This window comes from Cucurbita moschata, unplaced genomic scaffold (genome assembly GCF_002738365.1).
Source record: "Cucurbita moschata cultivar Rifu unplaced genomic scaffold, Cmos_1.0 Cmo_Scf00030, whole genome shotgun sequence".
NCBI classification, from domain to species: Eukaryota; Viridiplantae; Streptophyta; class Magnoliopsida; order Cucurbitales; family Cucurbitaceae; genus Cucurbita; species Cucurbita moschata.
This window is the reverse complement of record NW_019268546.1, coordinates 1,195,345-1,210,080: the sequence shown is the minus strand read 5'-3', so window position 1 is coordinate 1,210,080 and position 14,736 is coordinate 1,195,345. Positions and strand designations below refer to the sequence as shown.

Below are 14,736 nucleotides of genomic sequence, written 5' to 3'. Positions count from 1 at the left end.
TTTGAAACTCCAAATTTTTTGTAAAGGTTCTAAATCTTTGTGTTAACAAAATTTCCATTACGGCTCCAGATCAAAGAAATTCAGTGCTTCACGATGCGAATGACTCAAAATCTCTATCATTTCATCTTTTAGAATCCTGCTTCTCCCCCTTCCCCGTAATCGAATGATCCTACTGGAGCCGAATTGTTCCAAGAGTAATTTTCTGTATTTCAACTTCAAGATGGCTTCGGATTTGATTCTTCACACTCTTGTCAGTTTGATTCTATGTCTTTTCGTTCTGTTCTCGATTTTCATTGCACACTGTGATTCGTTCGACGATTTTGCTCCTCCCAATACCTTCACAGTTTCTAGCCTTGTGTACCCTCATACCCGGTTGCAGCCATTTCAGCTACGGTATTTTAGAGGTGCGTGTTCCGATTTTTTTTTTTTTTAAGCTATTCTGGATTTTTTCCTTTGATGCATTCTTGAGTGATTGATTGCTTCATGGTGTCAGTGTCTTGAACAATTTGTTGAATTCGTAGTTCTTTGTTTACTTGCTATATGCTAGTGAAGAAGTTGCCTCGGATTTTATTTTCGTTTATGATTGTGGAATTCTGATTGGCTCTTAGTTTATGATTGTGTTCTGTTTGAATAGATCGCTGTTGAGTTTAATGTAATCCTGAATTTTGTGTTGCTGATTTCGATCTGAGAATTATGTGACTTTCGACTTCGAATCGTTTTTGATGTTCTTCAACTTTGAATCCTCAACAATGTATATTGATGAGTTACAATACTTGAGTTCATTAAACAATGGAGTTGATGTACTGATACAAAGTCAGGTCTGTTTCTGCCGTTTAACAATGGAGACAATGATCAAAGGTCTCAGGGAAGGATGTTCAAGCCATATTTCATTGAGTTCTTTAGACTAGAAATTAGGGTTTTGTTTGTTGAAAGTTTTCATTTCTTCTTTTCACCTTTTTTTTTCGTTAGCAAATTGATGTCTTTTACTTTTAGCTCAAGTCGTTTAAGGCATATAGTTTGTTGTTTGAAGTGAGTCTATACAATATCTTCTTTAGTGTTCTTTAAGTTTGTAATTTTGTTTGTTTTTTTCCCTGTTCCAGTTGAGTTGCCGCCATGGTTCTCATCGGTGTCTATTTCATTGAACTCAGACGTAGATCTCGTAAGTACGCATACGAAGTTTGAAAGTAGAACTACTTAAAGTCCGGTATTTGATGATTGTCCTATGACTTCAATTGTCATGTGCTTATTTTATTTTCTCACTTTGATCTATTTCAACTTGCTGCGGCGGATATCCGTAATTGTTTTCTAATTGGAAACTTTATGATGCATTCGCCTTGAAAATGTTAATAATTGTTACCATTGAGATATCCCGTAACCTCTCGGTTTTCCTGTTTCTTACGGTGCAAATTGCTTTCAGGACATCACAAAAGCAAGAAAGATACCGAAGCGCGCTTTGCCTATAATTTGCTTCAGAGAAGGCAGTCCCCCGCTGCCTGATGCTTCGAATACTTCCATAATAGATTCAGGTAATTTGAGTTAGCTACACTTAAACAAGCTTCACTTAGTTGTTCTAGTCTGTCTGAATGAATTCTTCTTAGCCTTGTGTTTGACATGGAACATTTTATTTCTAGGATGTATTTTCAGTAACATCTTTTAAGGTTGTTATTCTTTCCTTGAAAATAAAAGGAAGTAATGTGAAGAGGCTTAAAACACAATTTCCTCAAAGACCATACACAGGACTTGAAAGATAGGTGCTAACCACTCTAAATTATGCTAACCATTCAAGGCTACGAGGGCTGTATCCCCATTTTTGAAGCATACTACTTCTACTATTTGACTTCCAGCTATCTTTGATTTAAAAGTGAAAAGCTACATTTCATGTGAGATCCCACATCGGTTGGAGAGGGGAACGAAGCATTCCTTATAAGGGTGTGGAAACCTCTCCCTAGCAGACGCGTTTTAAAATAGTGAGGCTGACGGCAATACGTAATGGACCGAAGCAGACAATATTTGCTAGCGGTAGGTTTGGGTTGTTACAAATGGTATCAGAGTCAGACACTGGGCGGTGTGCCAGCACGGATGCTGGGCCCCTAAGGGGGGTGGATTTGAAATCCCACGTCAGTTGGAGAGAGGAATGGAACATTCCTTATAAGGGTGTGGAAACCTCTCTAGTAGATGTGTTTTAAAACTGTGAAAGCTGACGGCGATGCGTAACAGGCTGAAGCGGACAATATCTACTAGCAATGGCTTGGACTGTTACATTTCACTTCTCTGCTATCTGGACAGTGTTTAAAATGATTTTATGTTAAGTGACGTTTGGAAGTTCTCTCCTGCAACAGGGTTAGCTCCTTTAACCATCCTTTCCATTGAAGGAATCCAAGGTCATAAAAATCTGGAGCAATGCTATCCCATGCAGCAATATATCGAATTAAAGCTGACAAATGAGCAGGTATATCGAGAATCATGTTGTTTTTCAATTAGAAGTGTAGAGTTCCTCTTTTGGAAACCAAAAGTTCAGTGTATAATTCAAATATCAGATTATGCCTTCTTGCTTTTGTTTTGGCTTCTCCAATAATATGTCTATTCCAATTTTATTATAATGACTTCAACTTCCCTTGGTTTTAAAACCTCCCTGATTTGAGCCATTTCTCTTTGTTTCGCGTTTGGCTGGTGATACTGATATCGTTTATTTAGTTGTTTAGATACCTCCAGGAGTCTGGTATTTTGGCCTTTTCAATGGCATTGGGTCGTCAAGAACGCAGTCCAAGATGGTATGTGTATGTGCCTTCGCTCACGCAAATTGCAAAATGGATTATTAATTAGTTAAGTGTATATTTTATATTTTTCTGATGAGAAAAATACCATTCTTTTATGGCACCAAAGGAAATGAAAGACAGAAACTTGTCTCCTTGCAATGCAGGTAGTCCGAGGGTCTTCATATTCGTTCACTGCTAATGTAACAGTGGAAGGGTGTTCACCCTCCACGATGTTCGGGAAATATTGCAATCATACAGTTGACCCGCTCTCATGCTCGTTATTTGATGGTCATAATCTTGCTGAAAACATTTTAGAAGCTATGTCATATAACCAAACAGGGGAAAGTTTGGTTGCCTGCAGGAGTACGTTGAAACCATCTTGTCTTGGAGATGGTGAACCAAAAATATACTACTTGGATGTGGAAGGTGTGGCGGAAGAGCTGACCATTTCAGCTACAAATGTGAGGCCCAACTTAACACAGTCAGATAACTCTAGTTATGTCGGTGGAATTAGTTTGACGGGCTTCACTCGTCTTGGTGCAATTCCTTCAGTTGCCCTGCATGATTATTCCAGTAACTTAAACACAGGCCCTTTGATTATCCGTTCTCCAAAAGTCGGCCGATGGTATATCTCAATAGTTCCTATTAATGTTTCGAAAGAACTTGAAAGCATTTCGGCCAACAATGTGAGAATTTGTTATTCCATGGAATCATATGTGCTTCAATGCCCATATGGAAAGACTGGACCTAATTGTGCATGGAACAGATACGTCCTCCAGGTAAGACCATATATCCTTCATTTGCATTTAGTGTTTTTCAATTTTTCTTGATTCTTGAAGAAGTTTTTTGGATTCATTATCTGATTGATGAGCTTGACTGCAGGCAATCGTCCGAAGAGGTTCATCCCCCTTCGAATCATATTTTATGCCGATCACAGAACAGTACTTCAAAGAACCGAAATTCGCTGTTGAACCCCTTCTAAGCAACTCTTCAAATCATGGAGAACAAAAGTATGCTTGGACTTATTTTGTTTTGGATGTTCCTCGAGGCGCATCTGGAGGAAATATTAACTTTCGATTATCAACTACTGAGACAATGGATTATGAAGTCTATGCTAGATTTGGTGGATTACCATCTCTTGATAACTGGGACTACTGTTATAAAAACCAAACCAGCAACAGTGGTGGCTCAACATTCCTTTCCCTCTACAATTCAAGTAATGTAAATATCAATTTCCATATTTTATATGCTAGTGAAGGAACTTGGGTTCTTGGATTAAGGCATCCGATCAACAGAAGTTTGGCCAAATATCAGACTATTATGTCGGTCATGCTTGAACGATGTCCAAACAGATGTTCATCCCATGGAAGATGTGATTATGCTTTTGATGCTAGTGGAGCCGCAACATATAGGTTTGCTTTATTGATCCTCACACTACATACTTTTGTGCTCTGATCTTTTAGCTATCCAATTCACTAGTTTGGTAAACTGAGTCCCGATTTTGTTTTTCTTCCAGCTATTGTTCCTGTGATCGAAATCACGGAGGCTTTGATTGCAGCGTTGAGATTGTAAATCATAGAGGTAAAAGTCACTTCAAATTCGTCATCAATTCTGAAGTTTCTTAGAAAGTTTTCATAATGGAACTCTAAGCTAAAAGTATCAACTCATGTATAAATTCTGTTCCACATCAATTCTGATCCTAGCTTGGAATTGACGTAGGGCACGTGCAACAATCAATTTCTCTCGTCGTGTCAAATGCTGCTGCCATTTTCCCCGCTTTTTGGGCTCTTCGACAAAAGGTAAATCTAATGATGATGTTCTTGTTTTTTTCTCTGAATTTCAAAAAGGTTTTTCTTTTCTCCGAGCCATATAAACTTGTTCCTGCAGGCTCTAGCAGAGTGGGTGCTGTTTACCTCAAGTGGAATTTCAAGTGGTTTATATCATGCTTGTGATGTGGGCACTTGGTGTCCATTGTCATTCAAAGTATTACAGGTACAAGATTTTCCCCATCTTTGCCTATTTTAAGCTTACCATGACATTTTATACTATGATTACGAACCGTTGTACGAAACTAATCCACACCACGGAAGACCTCTACCAATCTGATGATGGGTGTTTGTTTGTATTTGTTCAGTTATTGGGTACTTGTTTTACATGGACTAATGACCTGATAATTTTCAGTTTATGGACTTCTGGCTCTCTTTCATGGCTGTTGTTAGCACTTTCGTGTACCTAGCCACAATCGACGAAGTCTATAAAAGGGTGATTCATACCGTTGTTGCAATCCTAACTGCTCTCATGGCTATAACCAATGCAACGCGGTAACTAAAATGCTTAACATGACCTGCCTTCTGTAGATCAAAAGAGCTATCAGTTATGATGACCAAATATTGAACTTCTACAGGTCTTCCAATATCACCATTGTGCTAGCAATTGGTGCACTCGGTCTTCTTATTGGATGGCTGATCGAGTTATCGACAAAGTATAGATCGTTCTCCTTTCCACTGCGAATTTCTTTGAATCTGCTTCACAGGTGACAGTCTTTTCTACTTGAGATGATTTTTTTATTTTGGATTTTTGGTATTTTGTATGATAATCTGTTTTCTTAGTAAGTATAATAATCAATTAAGGGCCTATTTGGGAGAACCTTTTTGGTCTTGTCTTGTCGGTTTGCTAAGTTGTATCGTCTGAGGTTACTTAGTATTGCTTCTGGAAACTAAATGGTTCGTTGTGATGGGTTTTTTTTCTTTGAGTTTAACAACATAAGGGAGTACAGAAATACTAACTGGTGGAAAACATACGTCCTAATCAATATTAATCGAGCTATACTCATGTTGACTTGGAACTTGTTTATGTTCGTGCAGATGGGAATCTATCAAAGCATGGGGGCACAATCTTTTAAAGACTCTGTACAGAAGATATCGATGGGGCTTTATGACTGCAGGTTTCACTGCATTGGCTATGGCTGCCATAAGCTGGAATTTGGAAACCACTGAAACTTACTGGATTTGGCACAGGTACCACAAAACCCCATCTCTTTCCCTCTCTCTTTTTGTTTCTCTTAGTTTCAATTCGCGAATTGTTTACAGCATTTGGCACTTGACTATCTACACATCGTCTTTCTTCTTCCTCTGTTCGAAAGAAAGGGTTTCGAATGTTGACAATTCGTTTGTTTCAAATGGTGAAAACGAAAGAGAAGGTTCGAATGTAAACTAGTCTAGGCAGGATTAGTTGCCTATAAGTATATAGAAGGAAGCAAACATAGAGGCGATTTGCGAGTTTCAGCTGATTGGAGAGCTTTACCCAATATAGCTCTTCGATCGGTTACTGTAAATTATTTCTATAGGTTCCATTCTTTTGGTAGGAAAAACAAGACATGGATTGTGAATATGCACAACGTAGTTTAGATAGAATGATCCTTTAGTTTACACGCGGTCTTGATTGTCCAAGGCGTGTTGCCTATGACTGCATGCTGAATGTCTTGATCATGTTTCTTCAGGAAGTGATGTCCATAGTCGCATGCCCGTCCCAACCCCTTTTACTTGCTTACATGTTAGATAGGTCTTGTGTCAGTACATGGGTGTATGACCGGTCACCTAAATCATGTCTACACCCGCTAGGGTTAAAATGTCCAAAAATTTACTATAAGAGATGTGACTAATCTGTCAATTATTTATATACTCAGGTTATTTGCTATCAAAATTGTGGTCATTGCTTATTGTTTTTAGCCTATAACATTGCTTCCTTAAAACCTCACTCACGTTTTTTAAAACACTTTTTCTCAAACATGACCAAGGCTCGATCATTTATAGTAATATATATGATAGATATTTCGTAAAAATCTAGTAAAGATATATATGGTAGATATTTCGTAAAGATTTGGCAGAGATATAGTTGATAGATTATATTTCCTAGTTGTTAAATCTTTTAAAAGCTATATTTAGTAAACTGAAACAATATATATCCTAGGTAGTGCTTTGAAATATACTTACTTCCTTCTCTATATTCTCTCTGACATACCTGAAGTCATCCATAAAAATTCTTTAGCCAATATTCCTCCTTATCTATATTCTCTCTTACGTACCTGAAGTCATCCATAAAAATTCTTTAGCCAATATTCCTCCTTGCATCACCATACATACGTTATGATCTCAATTGTCAATTAAGAGCCTATGATTAACTTATAGGAGCCATATGGAATAATGTTTCGTGTTGCATCACCATACAACCTATGCATTTTCTTGAAGCATCCTCATATCACAAAATTTTCAGTCCCTTGCAGATGAGACTAATTTCTCTAAGTTTCTTGATGCTCTTTTCACAAGCTTTATAAATAAAAATATCAGCAATAACCTACCAACCCCAAGACCTATATACTTTTGTAACTGTGGTTGGGTGAGACCATTTAAGAAATATTTCTACCTTTTGTTGGGTCTATTGTGATTCCCTCCCTCAACACCATGTGTCCTAGAAATGACACTCGTTGGATCCAAAATTTACATTTTGAAAATTTAGTGAAGAGCCTGCCCTTAACACTGTCAAAACCTTTCTAAGATGTGTTTCATGTTCTATATTTGTCCTTGAATATACCAAGATACCGTCAATGAATACAACAACAAAAGTGACAAGAAACTTCATAAATATTTGGTTTATCATATCTGTAAATACTGCAGGTTAGTCAAACCAAAAGGCATTACGGTATTCATAATACCCATATCGAGTTCTAAATGCAGTCTTGGGTATATCTTCATTTCTAATTCTCAGTTTATGATACTCATTCACAAATCAACTTTTGAAAATACAGAAACTCTCGGCAGTTGGTCAAACAAATCATCCATTCATGGAAGTGGATATTAACTTTTCGCAATCACATTGCTCAGTTTTCTACGGTCAATGTCAAACAACCTAGATCCATCTTTTTTTCTTTAATAAACAACATGGATGCTCTCTAGGATGATATACTAGGGTGTATAAAATCATTATCTAATAGTTCTTGTAGTTGTAATTTATTTAAATTTAGTCGGATTCGTTCTATTGAGAGCCTTGAAAATAAGTGTGGTCTCTAGCTCAAGTTCAATATTAAAATTTAACTTTTCTCGATAAGTAGCCTATTTGTAGGCTCTTAATCGTATCCTTAACGTATGCTAGGATATCACATTTTCCTTTGTCATGTTTTAGTTCTTGACTTGAGAATTTAAGCCATTAGATTTTGTTCTTTGAGTTCTGGTCGTGGTCTAGCCCAAGATCTTGACCTTGAGTTCTAAGTTCTTAACCTTGGTCTTGGTCTTGGTCTTGATCTAAGAATCTGGTTCTTGGTTCTTATTCTTGATTCTTGTCCTTATCCTTAATCTTGATTCTAGTCCTTGATTCGTTTCTTGAGTGGTAACCAGCAATTTTCATGTTTTAGTGGGCTTAGGCTTGTGTAGTACTACTTTTAAGGCATGGATGTATGGTAAGCTTACTAATCTTGATTCATGGCCTTATGGTAGCATTAGTTGAAAATCAAACCGTATCTAAAACTTACTTGACTTATGGCTTTAGTGTAGCATATTAATTAGTTGAAAATCAAAAGTAAAGCATATTTTGATGCAACATCCTTATTACTTGAAACTCAAGAGTTACCCTAGAGCTCATCTTGATATAGGATAGCCTCCTCATTGCTTGAAAATCAAAGGCTATTCTAAAGTTATCTTGAGGTAGCGTCAAAAGATCAGGTGTTAACCTTGAGCTCATCTTGAGTTAGGGTAGCCTCTTGGTTACTTGAAAAACCAAGGACTAACCCTAAAGCTTATCTTGAGGTAGTATTTTGATTACTTGAAATTCAAGAACGAACCTCTAGGAACCTCTTGATTTACTTGAAATTAGGGGTGATATGAAAAACACACTTTGATCATGATTTATCAAGACCCGAAAGTGAGCACAAGTCATTAAACTTTTAGCCCATTGGAATCATTAAGTGGCATAAATGATCATTAGGGGTATTTTATTCATTTTTACTAAGCCTTCATTTATACCCCTAACTTGGTTTAAAATAAGTTTGTATACGATTGGACCAAGAAATATTTAATCTTTCTTTATAAATTCGTTAATTGATCATATGTGACTCAACCTTAATCTTAGAGTGAGGTATAGTGAGTTATGAACTCCTACTTGTGAGAGATTGTCCTTTAATTTGCATAGGTGAGAATGACTCTGGTAACTCATTTATTATGTTCTATCATTTTTGAGACTTGACCAAATATGGAGTTAGAAACATAATATCACGAGATGGAGTTCAATTCTTTCCATATAAGAAAAGTAGATGAGTTCTTCTTTTAAGTGTCGATTTCAGGACTTGAACAATGGGGTCCCGCCCTCTCACTGGTCCAAGAGTGACTTGGTTTATGATTGGATCATAAACAAATTATTCATCAAAGAATTAGTGATGCATGAGATTAAAGATGTAACTGTAAGGATAAAACGAACTTTTGATCCAGTTGTAATTATGAATAACTCGTGAATAATTGATTTGTTTGTAATGATTATATCAATTGACATGTCCACACTGCACAAGAGTGCAACTGTAGGTCTACAGTAGAGTGACCTATAGTTAATAAATAGAAATTGATCCATCAAAGAGTTTAATTAATTATGGGCACTTATAATCTTTAGGTCTATAAGTCTTCTTGTTAGCTAGTAATAACATTGAAATGTTCAATCTAATTGAAAAAAAATTGAAGTGTTCAAATTAATATTTAATATATTAGATATATTAAATGTAAATAAGAAAATATATTTAATTTGATACGTTTAAATTAATATTTAATATATTAGATATATTAAAGGTAGATGAAAAAATATATTTAATTTTACATGTTTAAATTAATATTTAATATATTAGATATATTAAATATAAACAAAAAAAATATATTTAATTTGAATTATTCAAATTAATATTTGATATATTAGATATATTAAATATAAAAGAAGAAAAAAAATGATATTAACGTATTTTGTTACATTAAATAAAAATATATATTTAAAATTTAATTGAGATTCAAATTAATTAAATAAATATAATTTAAATAAAACATTATATTCTAATATAATAGATATTCGAATACATTATTTGGCCAAAGTTCTTTCCAAAATCTTTTGGGTTTAGCCAAAAGGCAATCTCACACTTTCTTTGGTGGCGAATTTTGTTAAAACTCTTACTCTCCAACCTTTTGAAAGAAATTTTCTTTCAAAGCATTCAACAAAATTTGATTTTGTTCGAATCATAGCAAGAAAGATCTCGTGAGATGCGAAATAATTTATGCGTTGTTGGAATACATCAAAGAGGCTTACAAGCTACGGTTTCCACAAAGGTAGAGTTATTGTTCTCATATTAATTACTTTATTTTAATTCTTATAAGGTTAAAATGGTTTACTTCTGTTAGAAGGATGAAAAGCTCATTCATTTCATGGTAAAAGAAGACACCAAATTCGTTTGAATTTTACTTGCTTCCGCTACAAGGATGAAGTGTTCATTCCTTTCATGGTAGAGAAAGATGCACAATATCTACCACTCAAAATGTGAATAAATATGAAAATATTATTACTCAACGAAATAATACAGATGGGTCGAAAGTTCTATCTTCATGATATTCTCAACCTTTAAATATACAAGATATTAGCTAATACCTACCCATAACAAATTTAATATCTAAGATATATTCCCTAACTAATATATTTTTTAAATATTAAATGATTACGAATATCATATATTTCATAACTAATTCAAACTAGAAATAAGTTGCACTAAATTCTGACAAAAGATACCGAATTGTTCAAATTTTATCAAAATTTGAAAAAACTCAAATTCTCCTCTCTCGGGCTTGTAAGCCTTCTTGGTCTTTATGAAGCGTCATCCTTGAGTTCCCGGCAATTGATTGGGACTAGTTTGGAGGGACGAATTTTCTTATAAGCTTGGACTAGTTTGGAGGGACGAATTTTCTTATAAGCTCTCATTGAATTTTAAAAAGCCTCCTCCCATTAGCTATGAAAACTTGAATTGGGTAAACATGTTTGAGTCATTTTTAGCTCTCAAATCCTTAATTGTCTATGAAAACTTGTTAGGGAGATTAGATAGAATATTTAGGAATTGGTTGGAGGGAATTTAATGGACTATAGCTCCTAAATTCTCGAAAACTCAAGAAGGAAACCTATAATCTAAAAGTTTCAAACTCGAGTTTTAGGAATCGCTTGATTCTTGTCTCAAAACATTGTTCATAACTTTTTATTTATAGATGGAATCTTGACCGACCTTGAATCGTTCAGAATTGACTTGATTTCAAACCTAAATTTTATGAATAGTTCGTTCGTTAAAGGGTTTTTGACCTTAGTTTTGAATATCAGCCCTTGGATCGAAAGAACATTGGGTCTTCCTAAATATACTGAATTTTTAGGTAAATTCGACGATTATATTTCAAGATACGAAGGATTTGGTGCAGCTAATCGATTATGAAACCAAATCTATAGAAAATCTAATGGTAGAAGAATTTTCGTAATTATTTTAAATGTTAGGGACATTTTGTAATTTTTCATTTTTGCTATTTTATTCTGAAAAAAAAAAAAAAAATATATATATATATATATATATATATATATATGTAAAAATCTTTTTTTTTTAAATGATTTCCTTAAACTTGGGTAAAAGGACCTTTTTGCCCTTTATGCTTAATCTTTCCAAGGTCGAGTTAGTTCCTTGTCCTTTTTAGTTTCTTAATCTTTTCATTGGTTTCCTTAAATTTAAACACTTTATTTTGAGATGCAAGTTACCTAACTACGAGCGTAACGACCCTAATTTTCTAGGAAAACAGAGTCGCTACTATATGCATGACATAACCTTTTTATACGGAAACATTCATTCAAAACAATTTCATAAAACGATTCCTTGAACTTATACGTTTGCGAAAGGGTCTTAGAATAACACAAAGGAAATATTCAAAACAAATTAAAATAAAAACAAGAAAAATATTAAAAGAATAATGCTCTATACTAACCTAAGACCTATGAAATAAATGTAACTATCCTAGGTAGGTTTCATGGTCTTTGATGCGATGTCGTCGTCAACTGTATAGGGGTGCCTTGCCTGAAACATAAAGGTAGCACATAGCTTGAGTAGTTTAAGAAATACTCAGTCAGTGACCTCTCTTAGGGGGCCTTAGTCCGGACAAATTGAATGTGTAGTACTTTCCTACACATGACCCACACGTACAAATGTGGGCCCATCAGGCGGGTTCGCATACCACTTGAGCTTACATGATAGGGCTAGTTGATTGTAGCCGGACGTTCAGAGGTACAACGACCATCATGTATCATGCCAAACATGATAGTCATCATCATCATCATAGTGTACGTGTCCATACTCATCATAAAAGGGGAAGTATCCAATGTAAATGAGCATACAATATGCATGAAGTCCCTATTATTTTCATCTTAATCATTCATGTGGCACAGCCTCGCACATTCTTGACATATTAACCTAGGTAACATATGCATAAGCTTTCATAAATTCTTCATTCATAACATTATTTAAGGGTTGTGCACCAGAAGACTCTTCATTGTCGTTAGCATGTTATATCATAGCGCAACATGACATCTCATACATGCATATCATCATAACATGAGATATCATTATAATATATCATATTGTCATACATCTCATGTCATCATAGCATATTACATCATCATCACAACGTACCATAGCATCATCGCACATCACATCATCATAATATATTACGTCATCATAATTGTATCATAGTATCATATCATCATAGCATATCACATCATCATAACATATTATATCATCACAAAACATCATATCAACATATATGGCATGTGTAGAGGTCGTTACATATAATACAAGTCTTCCAATCGAACCGATAGTAGGGTGACTTACTTGGTTAGCTTAGGTCGAAGCTACTACGACCTCTTGATGCTAGCCTAATACTACTCTCTGAAATTTATTCTACTAATGAGTCCCACCATCATAAAAGCCTAACACTACTCTCTGAAATTTATTTTACCAACGAGTCCCACAATCATAAATTAAAATTCTACCGTGGGAATTAGCTCACCTAATTCTGAAGAGTTGCAACTAGCAAGAAAAGGTCAGAGCATATCTGACCCAAGCAGATAAGTCAAAATGATGGCTAGCAGTCGTTAGAAAATGTATTTTCTGATTGGCTTTTAACCGTTTAAGTGGGATGAAAGGGAGTAAGTGAACTCCTTTTTAGAATGGAGCCTAACTCCTCACTTTCCGACGTAAGCAATGTGGGACAACTTCCCCTTCTTTTTTTAAAATTTTTTTAGGTTATTACATCATACGAACTTTTGTCCTCGGAGTGTTTAATTTGAAAAATCACTTGGGTATTTTCCCTCATCTCTTCCTTCTTTCCTTGCATAGTTTCTCCAGCTTGATTGTTGTGTAAAGACCATTTTTCTAATACAGAAAACCTTCACTTCCCAGGTTAAAATTCTTATGGGTCTTTTCTCGTATCTTAGGCCATCATCTATCTGTAAGGACTCGTAATCTATGACGTGAGTCGGGTCATCCAAGTATTTATGAAGCATGAATACGTGGAATACAGTATGAGCCACAAGGAGGAATGGTGGTAGGACTAATTTGTATGCCACCGATCCAATCTAATCTATAATGTCGAAGGGCTTAATGTAGCATGGGCTCGGTCCCCTTTTGTCCAACCCTTAAGACGCCCCTCGTCAGGAACACCTTAAAGAATATCTTGTTGCCTACTTCAAACTCTAGATTTCTACATATTATGTTAATGTAACTTTTTTTTCTATTCCCGGTTGTACGCATCACATCCTAACCTTTTGCACAACCTCATTAGTGGCTTGCACAAACTACAAAATGTTCCTCATTTAAAATGGTTCACTAGACCACATTCTATAACCATCTGTGCCTAGGGAAAACATTTTTTTTTTCAAGACTCATACTGGGAGAGCTTTGTGTAACACTCACTATATAGAACATTAAGTGTTTAAGGGTTCATCCCGTTTCTCCCATTAAAATTTGTTTGGACTATTACAAACTAGTATAACAGTCTCCTCGAAGATCTAGTTCATTAAAATTATACAAGTTGTGGGCATTAGTGAATCAAAAAACCTCACAATCACTCATAACTACCACATTGAAACTTAAGGAAATCTTTGAAACATTTTCTTTATTGGCTCTTATACTCGAGAGAATTTTTGTTTCTTGAAGTGTACCTCTTGTTCATTGCTACTGAAATTTTTGTTTCTTAAAATTTCGGGTTGATCGAGTTGGTGACTCGAACAACTGAAATAGAGTTCACAACCCAACCCAACCTTATATTTATTGGTTGAGTTGGGTTGGATTGTTCCGTTGTTTTTCTAATTAGTTTTAAAAAATTCTATTTAACTACTTTACATGTTACATTAACGAGTAAAATCTCGTAGAACTCAAATATAAAACATTTACAAGTTACAACACATCACTAACATCAATTATAAACCTCAAATATTCTTAATCTTCATGATACTCTTAAGAGTAGGATAGGGTTGTGTTGGATTGTAACTTTGTTTTCGGATTAGTTAGGTTGACCTGACTCAAAAATATCAACTCTCATCCAAATTTTTTTATTTTTAAAAAATTCAACCTAACCCAAACTAGAAAAATAAAGACCAACCCAACCCAACCCAACGTTTATGATTTGGATTTGATATCTAGAGTGGTCGGGTTATCGGGTCATATAAACACTCGTAATCAACCCATTTAATTGAATGGGTCGAACTAAAAAAACAAAATCAAAATTTAAAAAATCCTCCCTTCAAATATTATTTAAAAAAAAAGTAACCCTCATCACCCTCCCAAACTCAACCAAGGTTAATTCCAAACCAAGGTTAGTTTCATCAAGTGGATTATAAACATGAGGAGCATTTTCCCACAAAACCCTAAAAAGAAAAACCACCA

At 35.0% G+C, this 14,736-nt stretch overlaps 1 protein-coding gene across 3 annotated transcripts; it reads left to right on the top strand.

Moving 5' to 3' along the window:
* Positions 1 to 6,458, top strand: LOC111464153. 3 transcript variants are annotated; one of them, XM_023108235.1, is made up of 14 exons: positions 1 to 404; positions 1,101 to 1,159; positions 1,418 to 1,526; positions 2,340 to 2,449; positions 2,703 to 2,771; positions 2,921 to 3,535; positions 3,639 to 4,168; positions 4,273 to 4,337; positions 4,476 to 4,555; positions 4,644 to 4,748; positions 4,938 to 5,077; positions 5,161 to 5,289; positions 5,621 to 5,773; positions 5,846 to 6,458. In XM_023108235.1, exons 1-14 carry the CDS (start codon positions 164 to 166, stop codon positions 5,970 to 5,972), a joined length of 2,532 nt encoding a protein of 843 aa, XP_022964003.1. In that variant the 5' UTR covers positions 1 to 163; the 3' UTR covers positions 5,973 to 6,458. The 3 variants fall into 3 exon arrangements, with proteins under 3 accessions (XP_022964003.1, XP_022964002.1, XP_022964004.1); XM_023108234.1 differs by having other exon boundaries at positions 3,636 to 4,168; XM_023108236.1 differs by lacking the exons at positions 1 to 404; positions 1,101 to 1,159; positions 1,418 to 1,526 and having other exon boundaries at positions 2,358 to 2,449; positions 2,695 to 2,771; positions 2,898 to 3,535; positions 3,636 to 4,168.
* The last annotated feature ends 8,278 nt before the right edge of the window (positions 6,459 to 14,736 follow it).

Coding starts and splice junctions, on each gene's coding strand:
- LOC111464153 (XM_023108234.1), top strand. CDS start 164: ATGATCCTACTGGAGCCGAATTGTTCCAAGAGTAATTTTCTGTATTTC. Junction 1,160..1,417: donor TGAACTCAGACGTAGATCTC/GTAAGTACGCAT, acceptor AATTGCTTTCAG/GACATCACAAAAGCAAGAAA. Junction 4,338..4,475: donor TGAGATTGTAAATCATAGAG/GTAAAAGTCACT, acceptor GAATTGACGTAG/GGCACGTGCAACAATCAATT.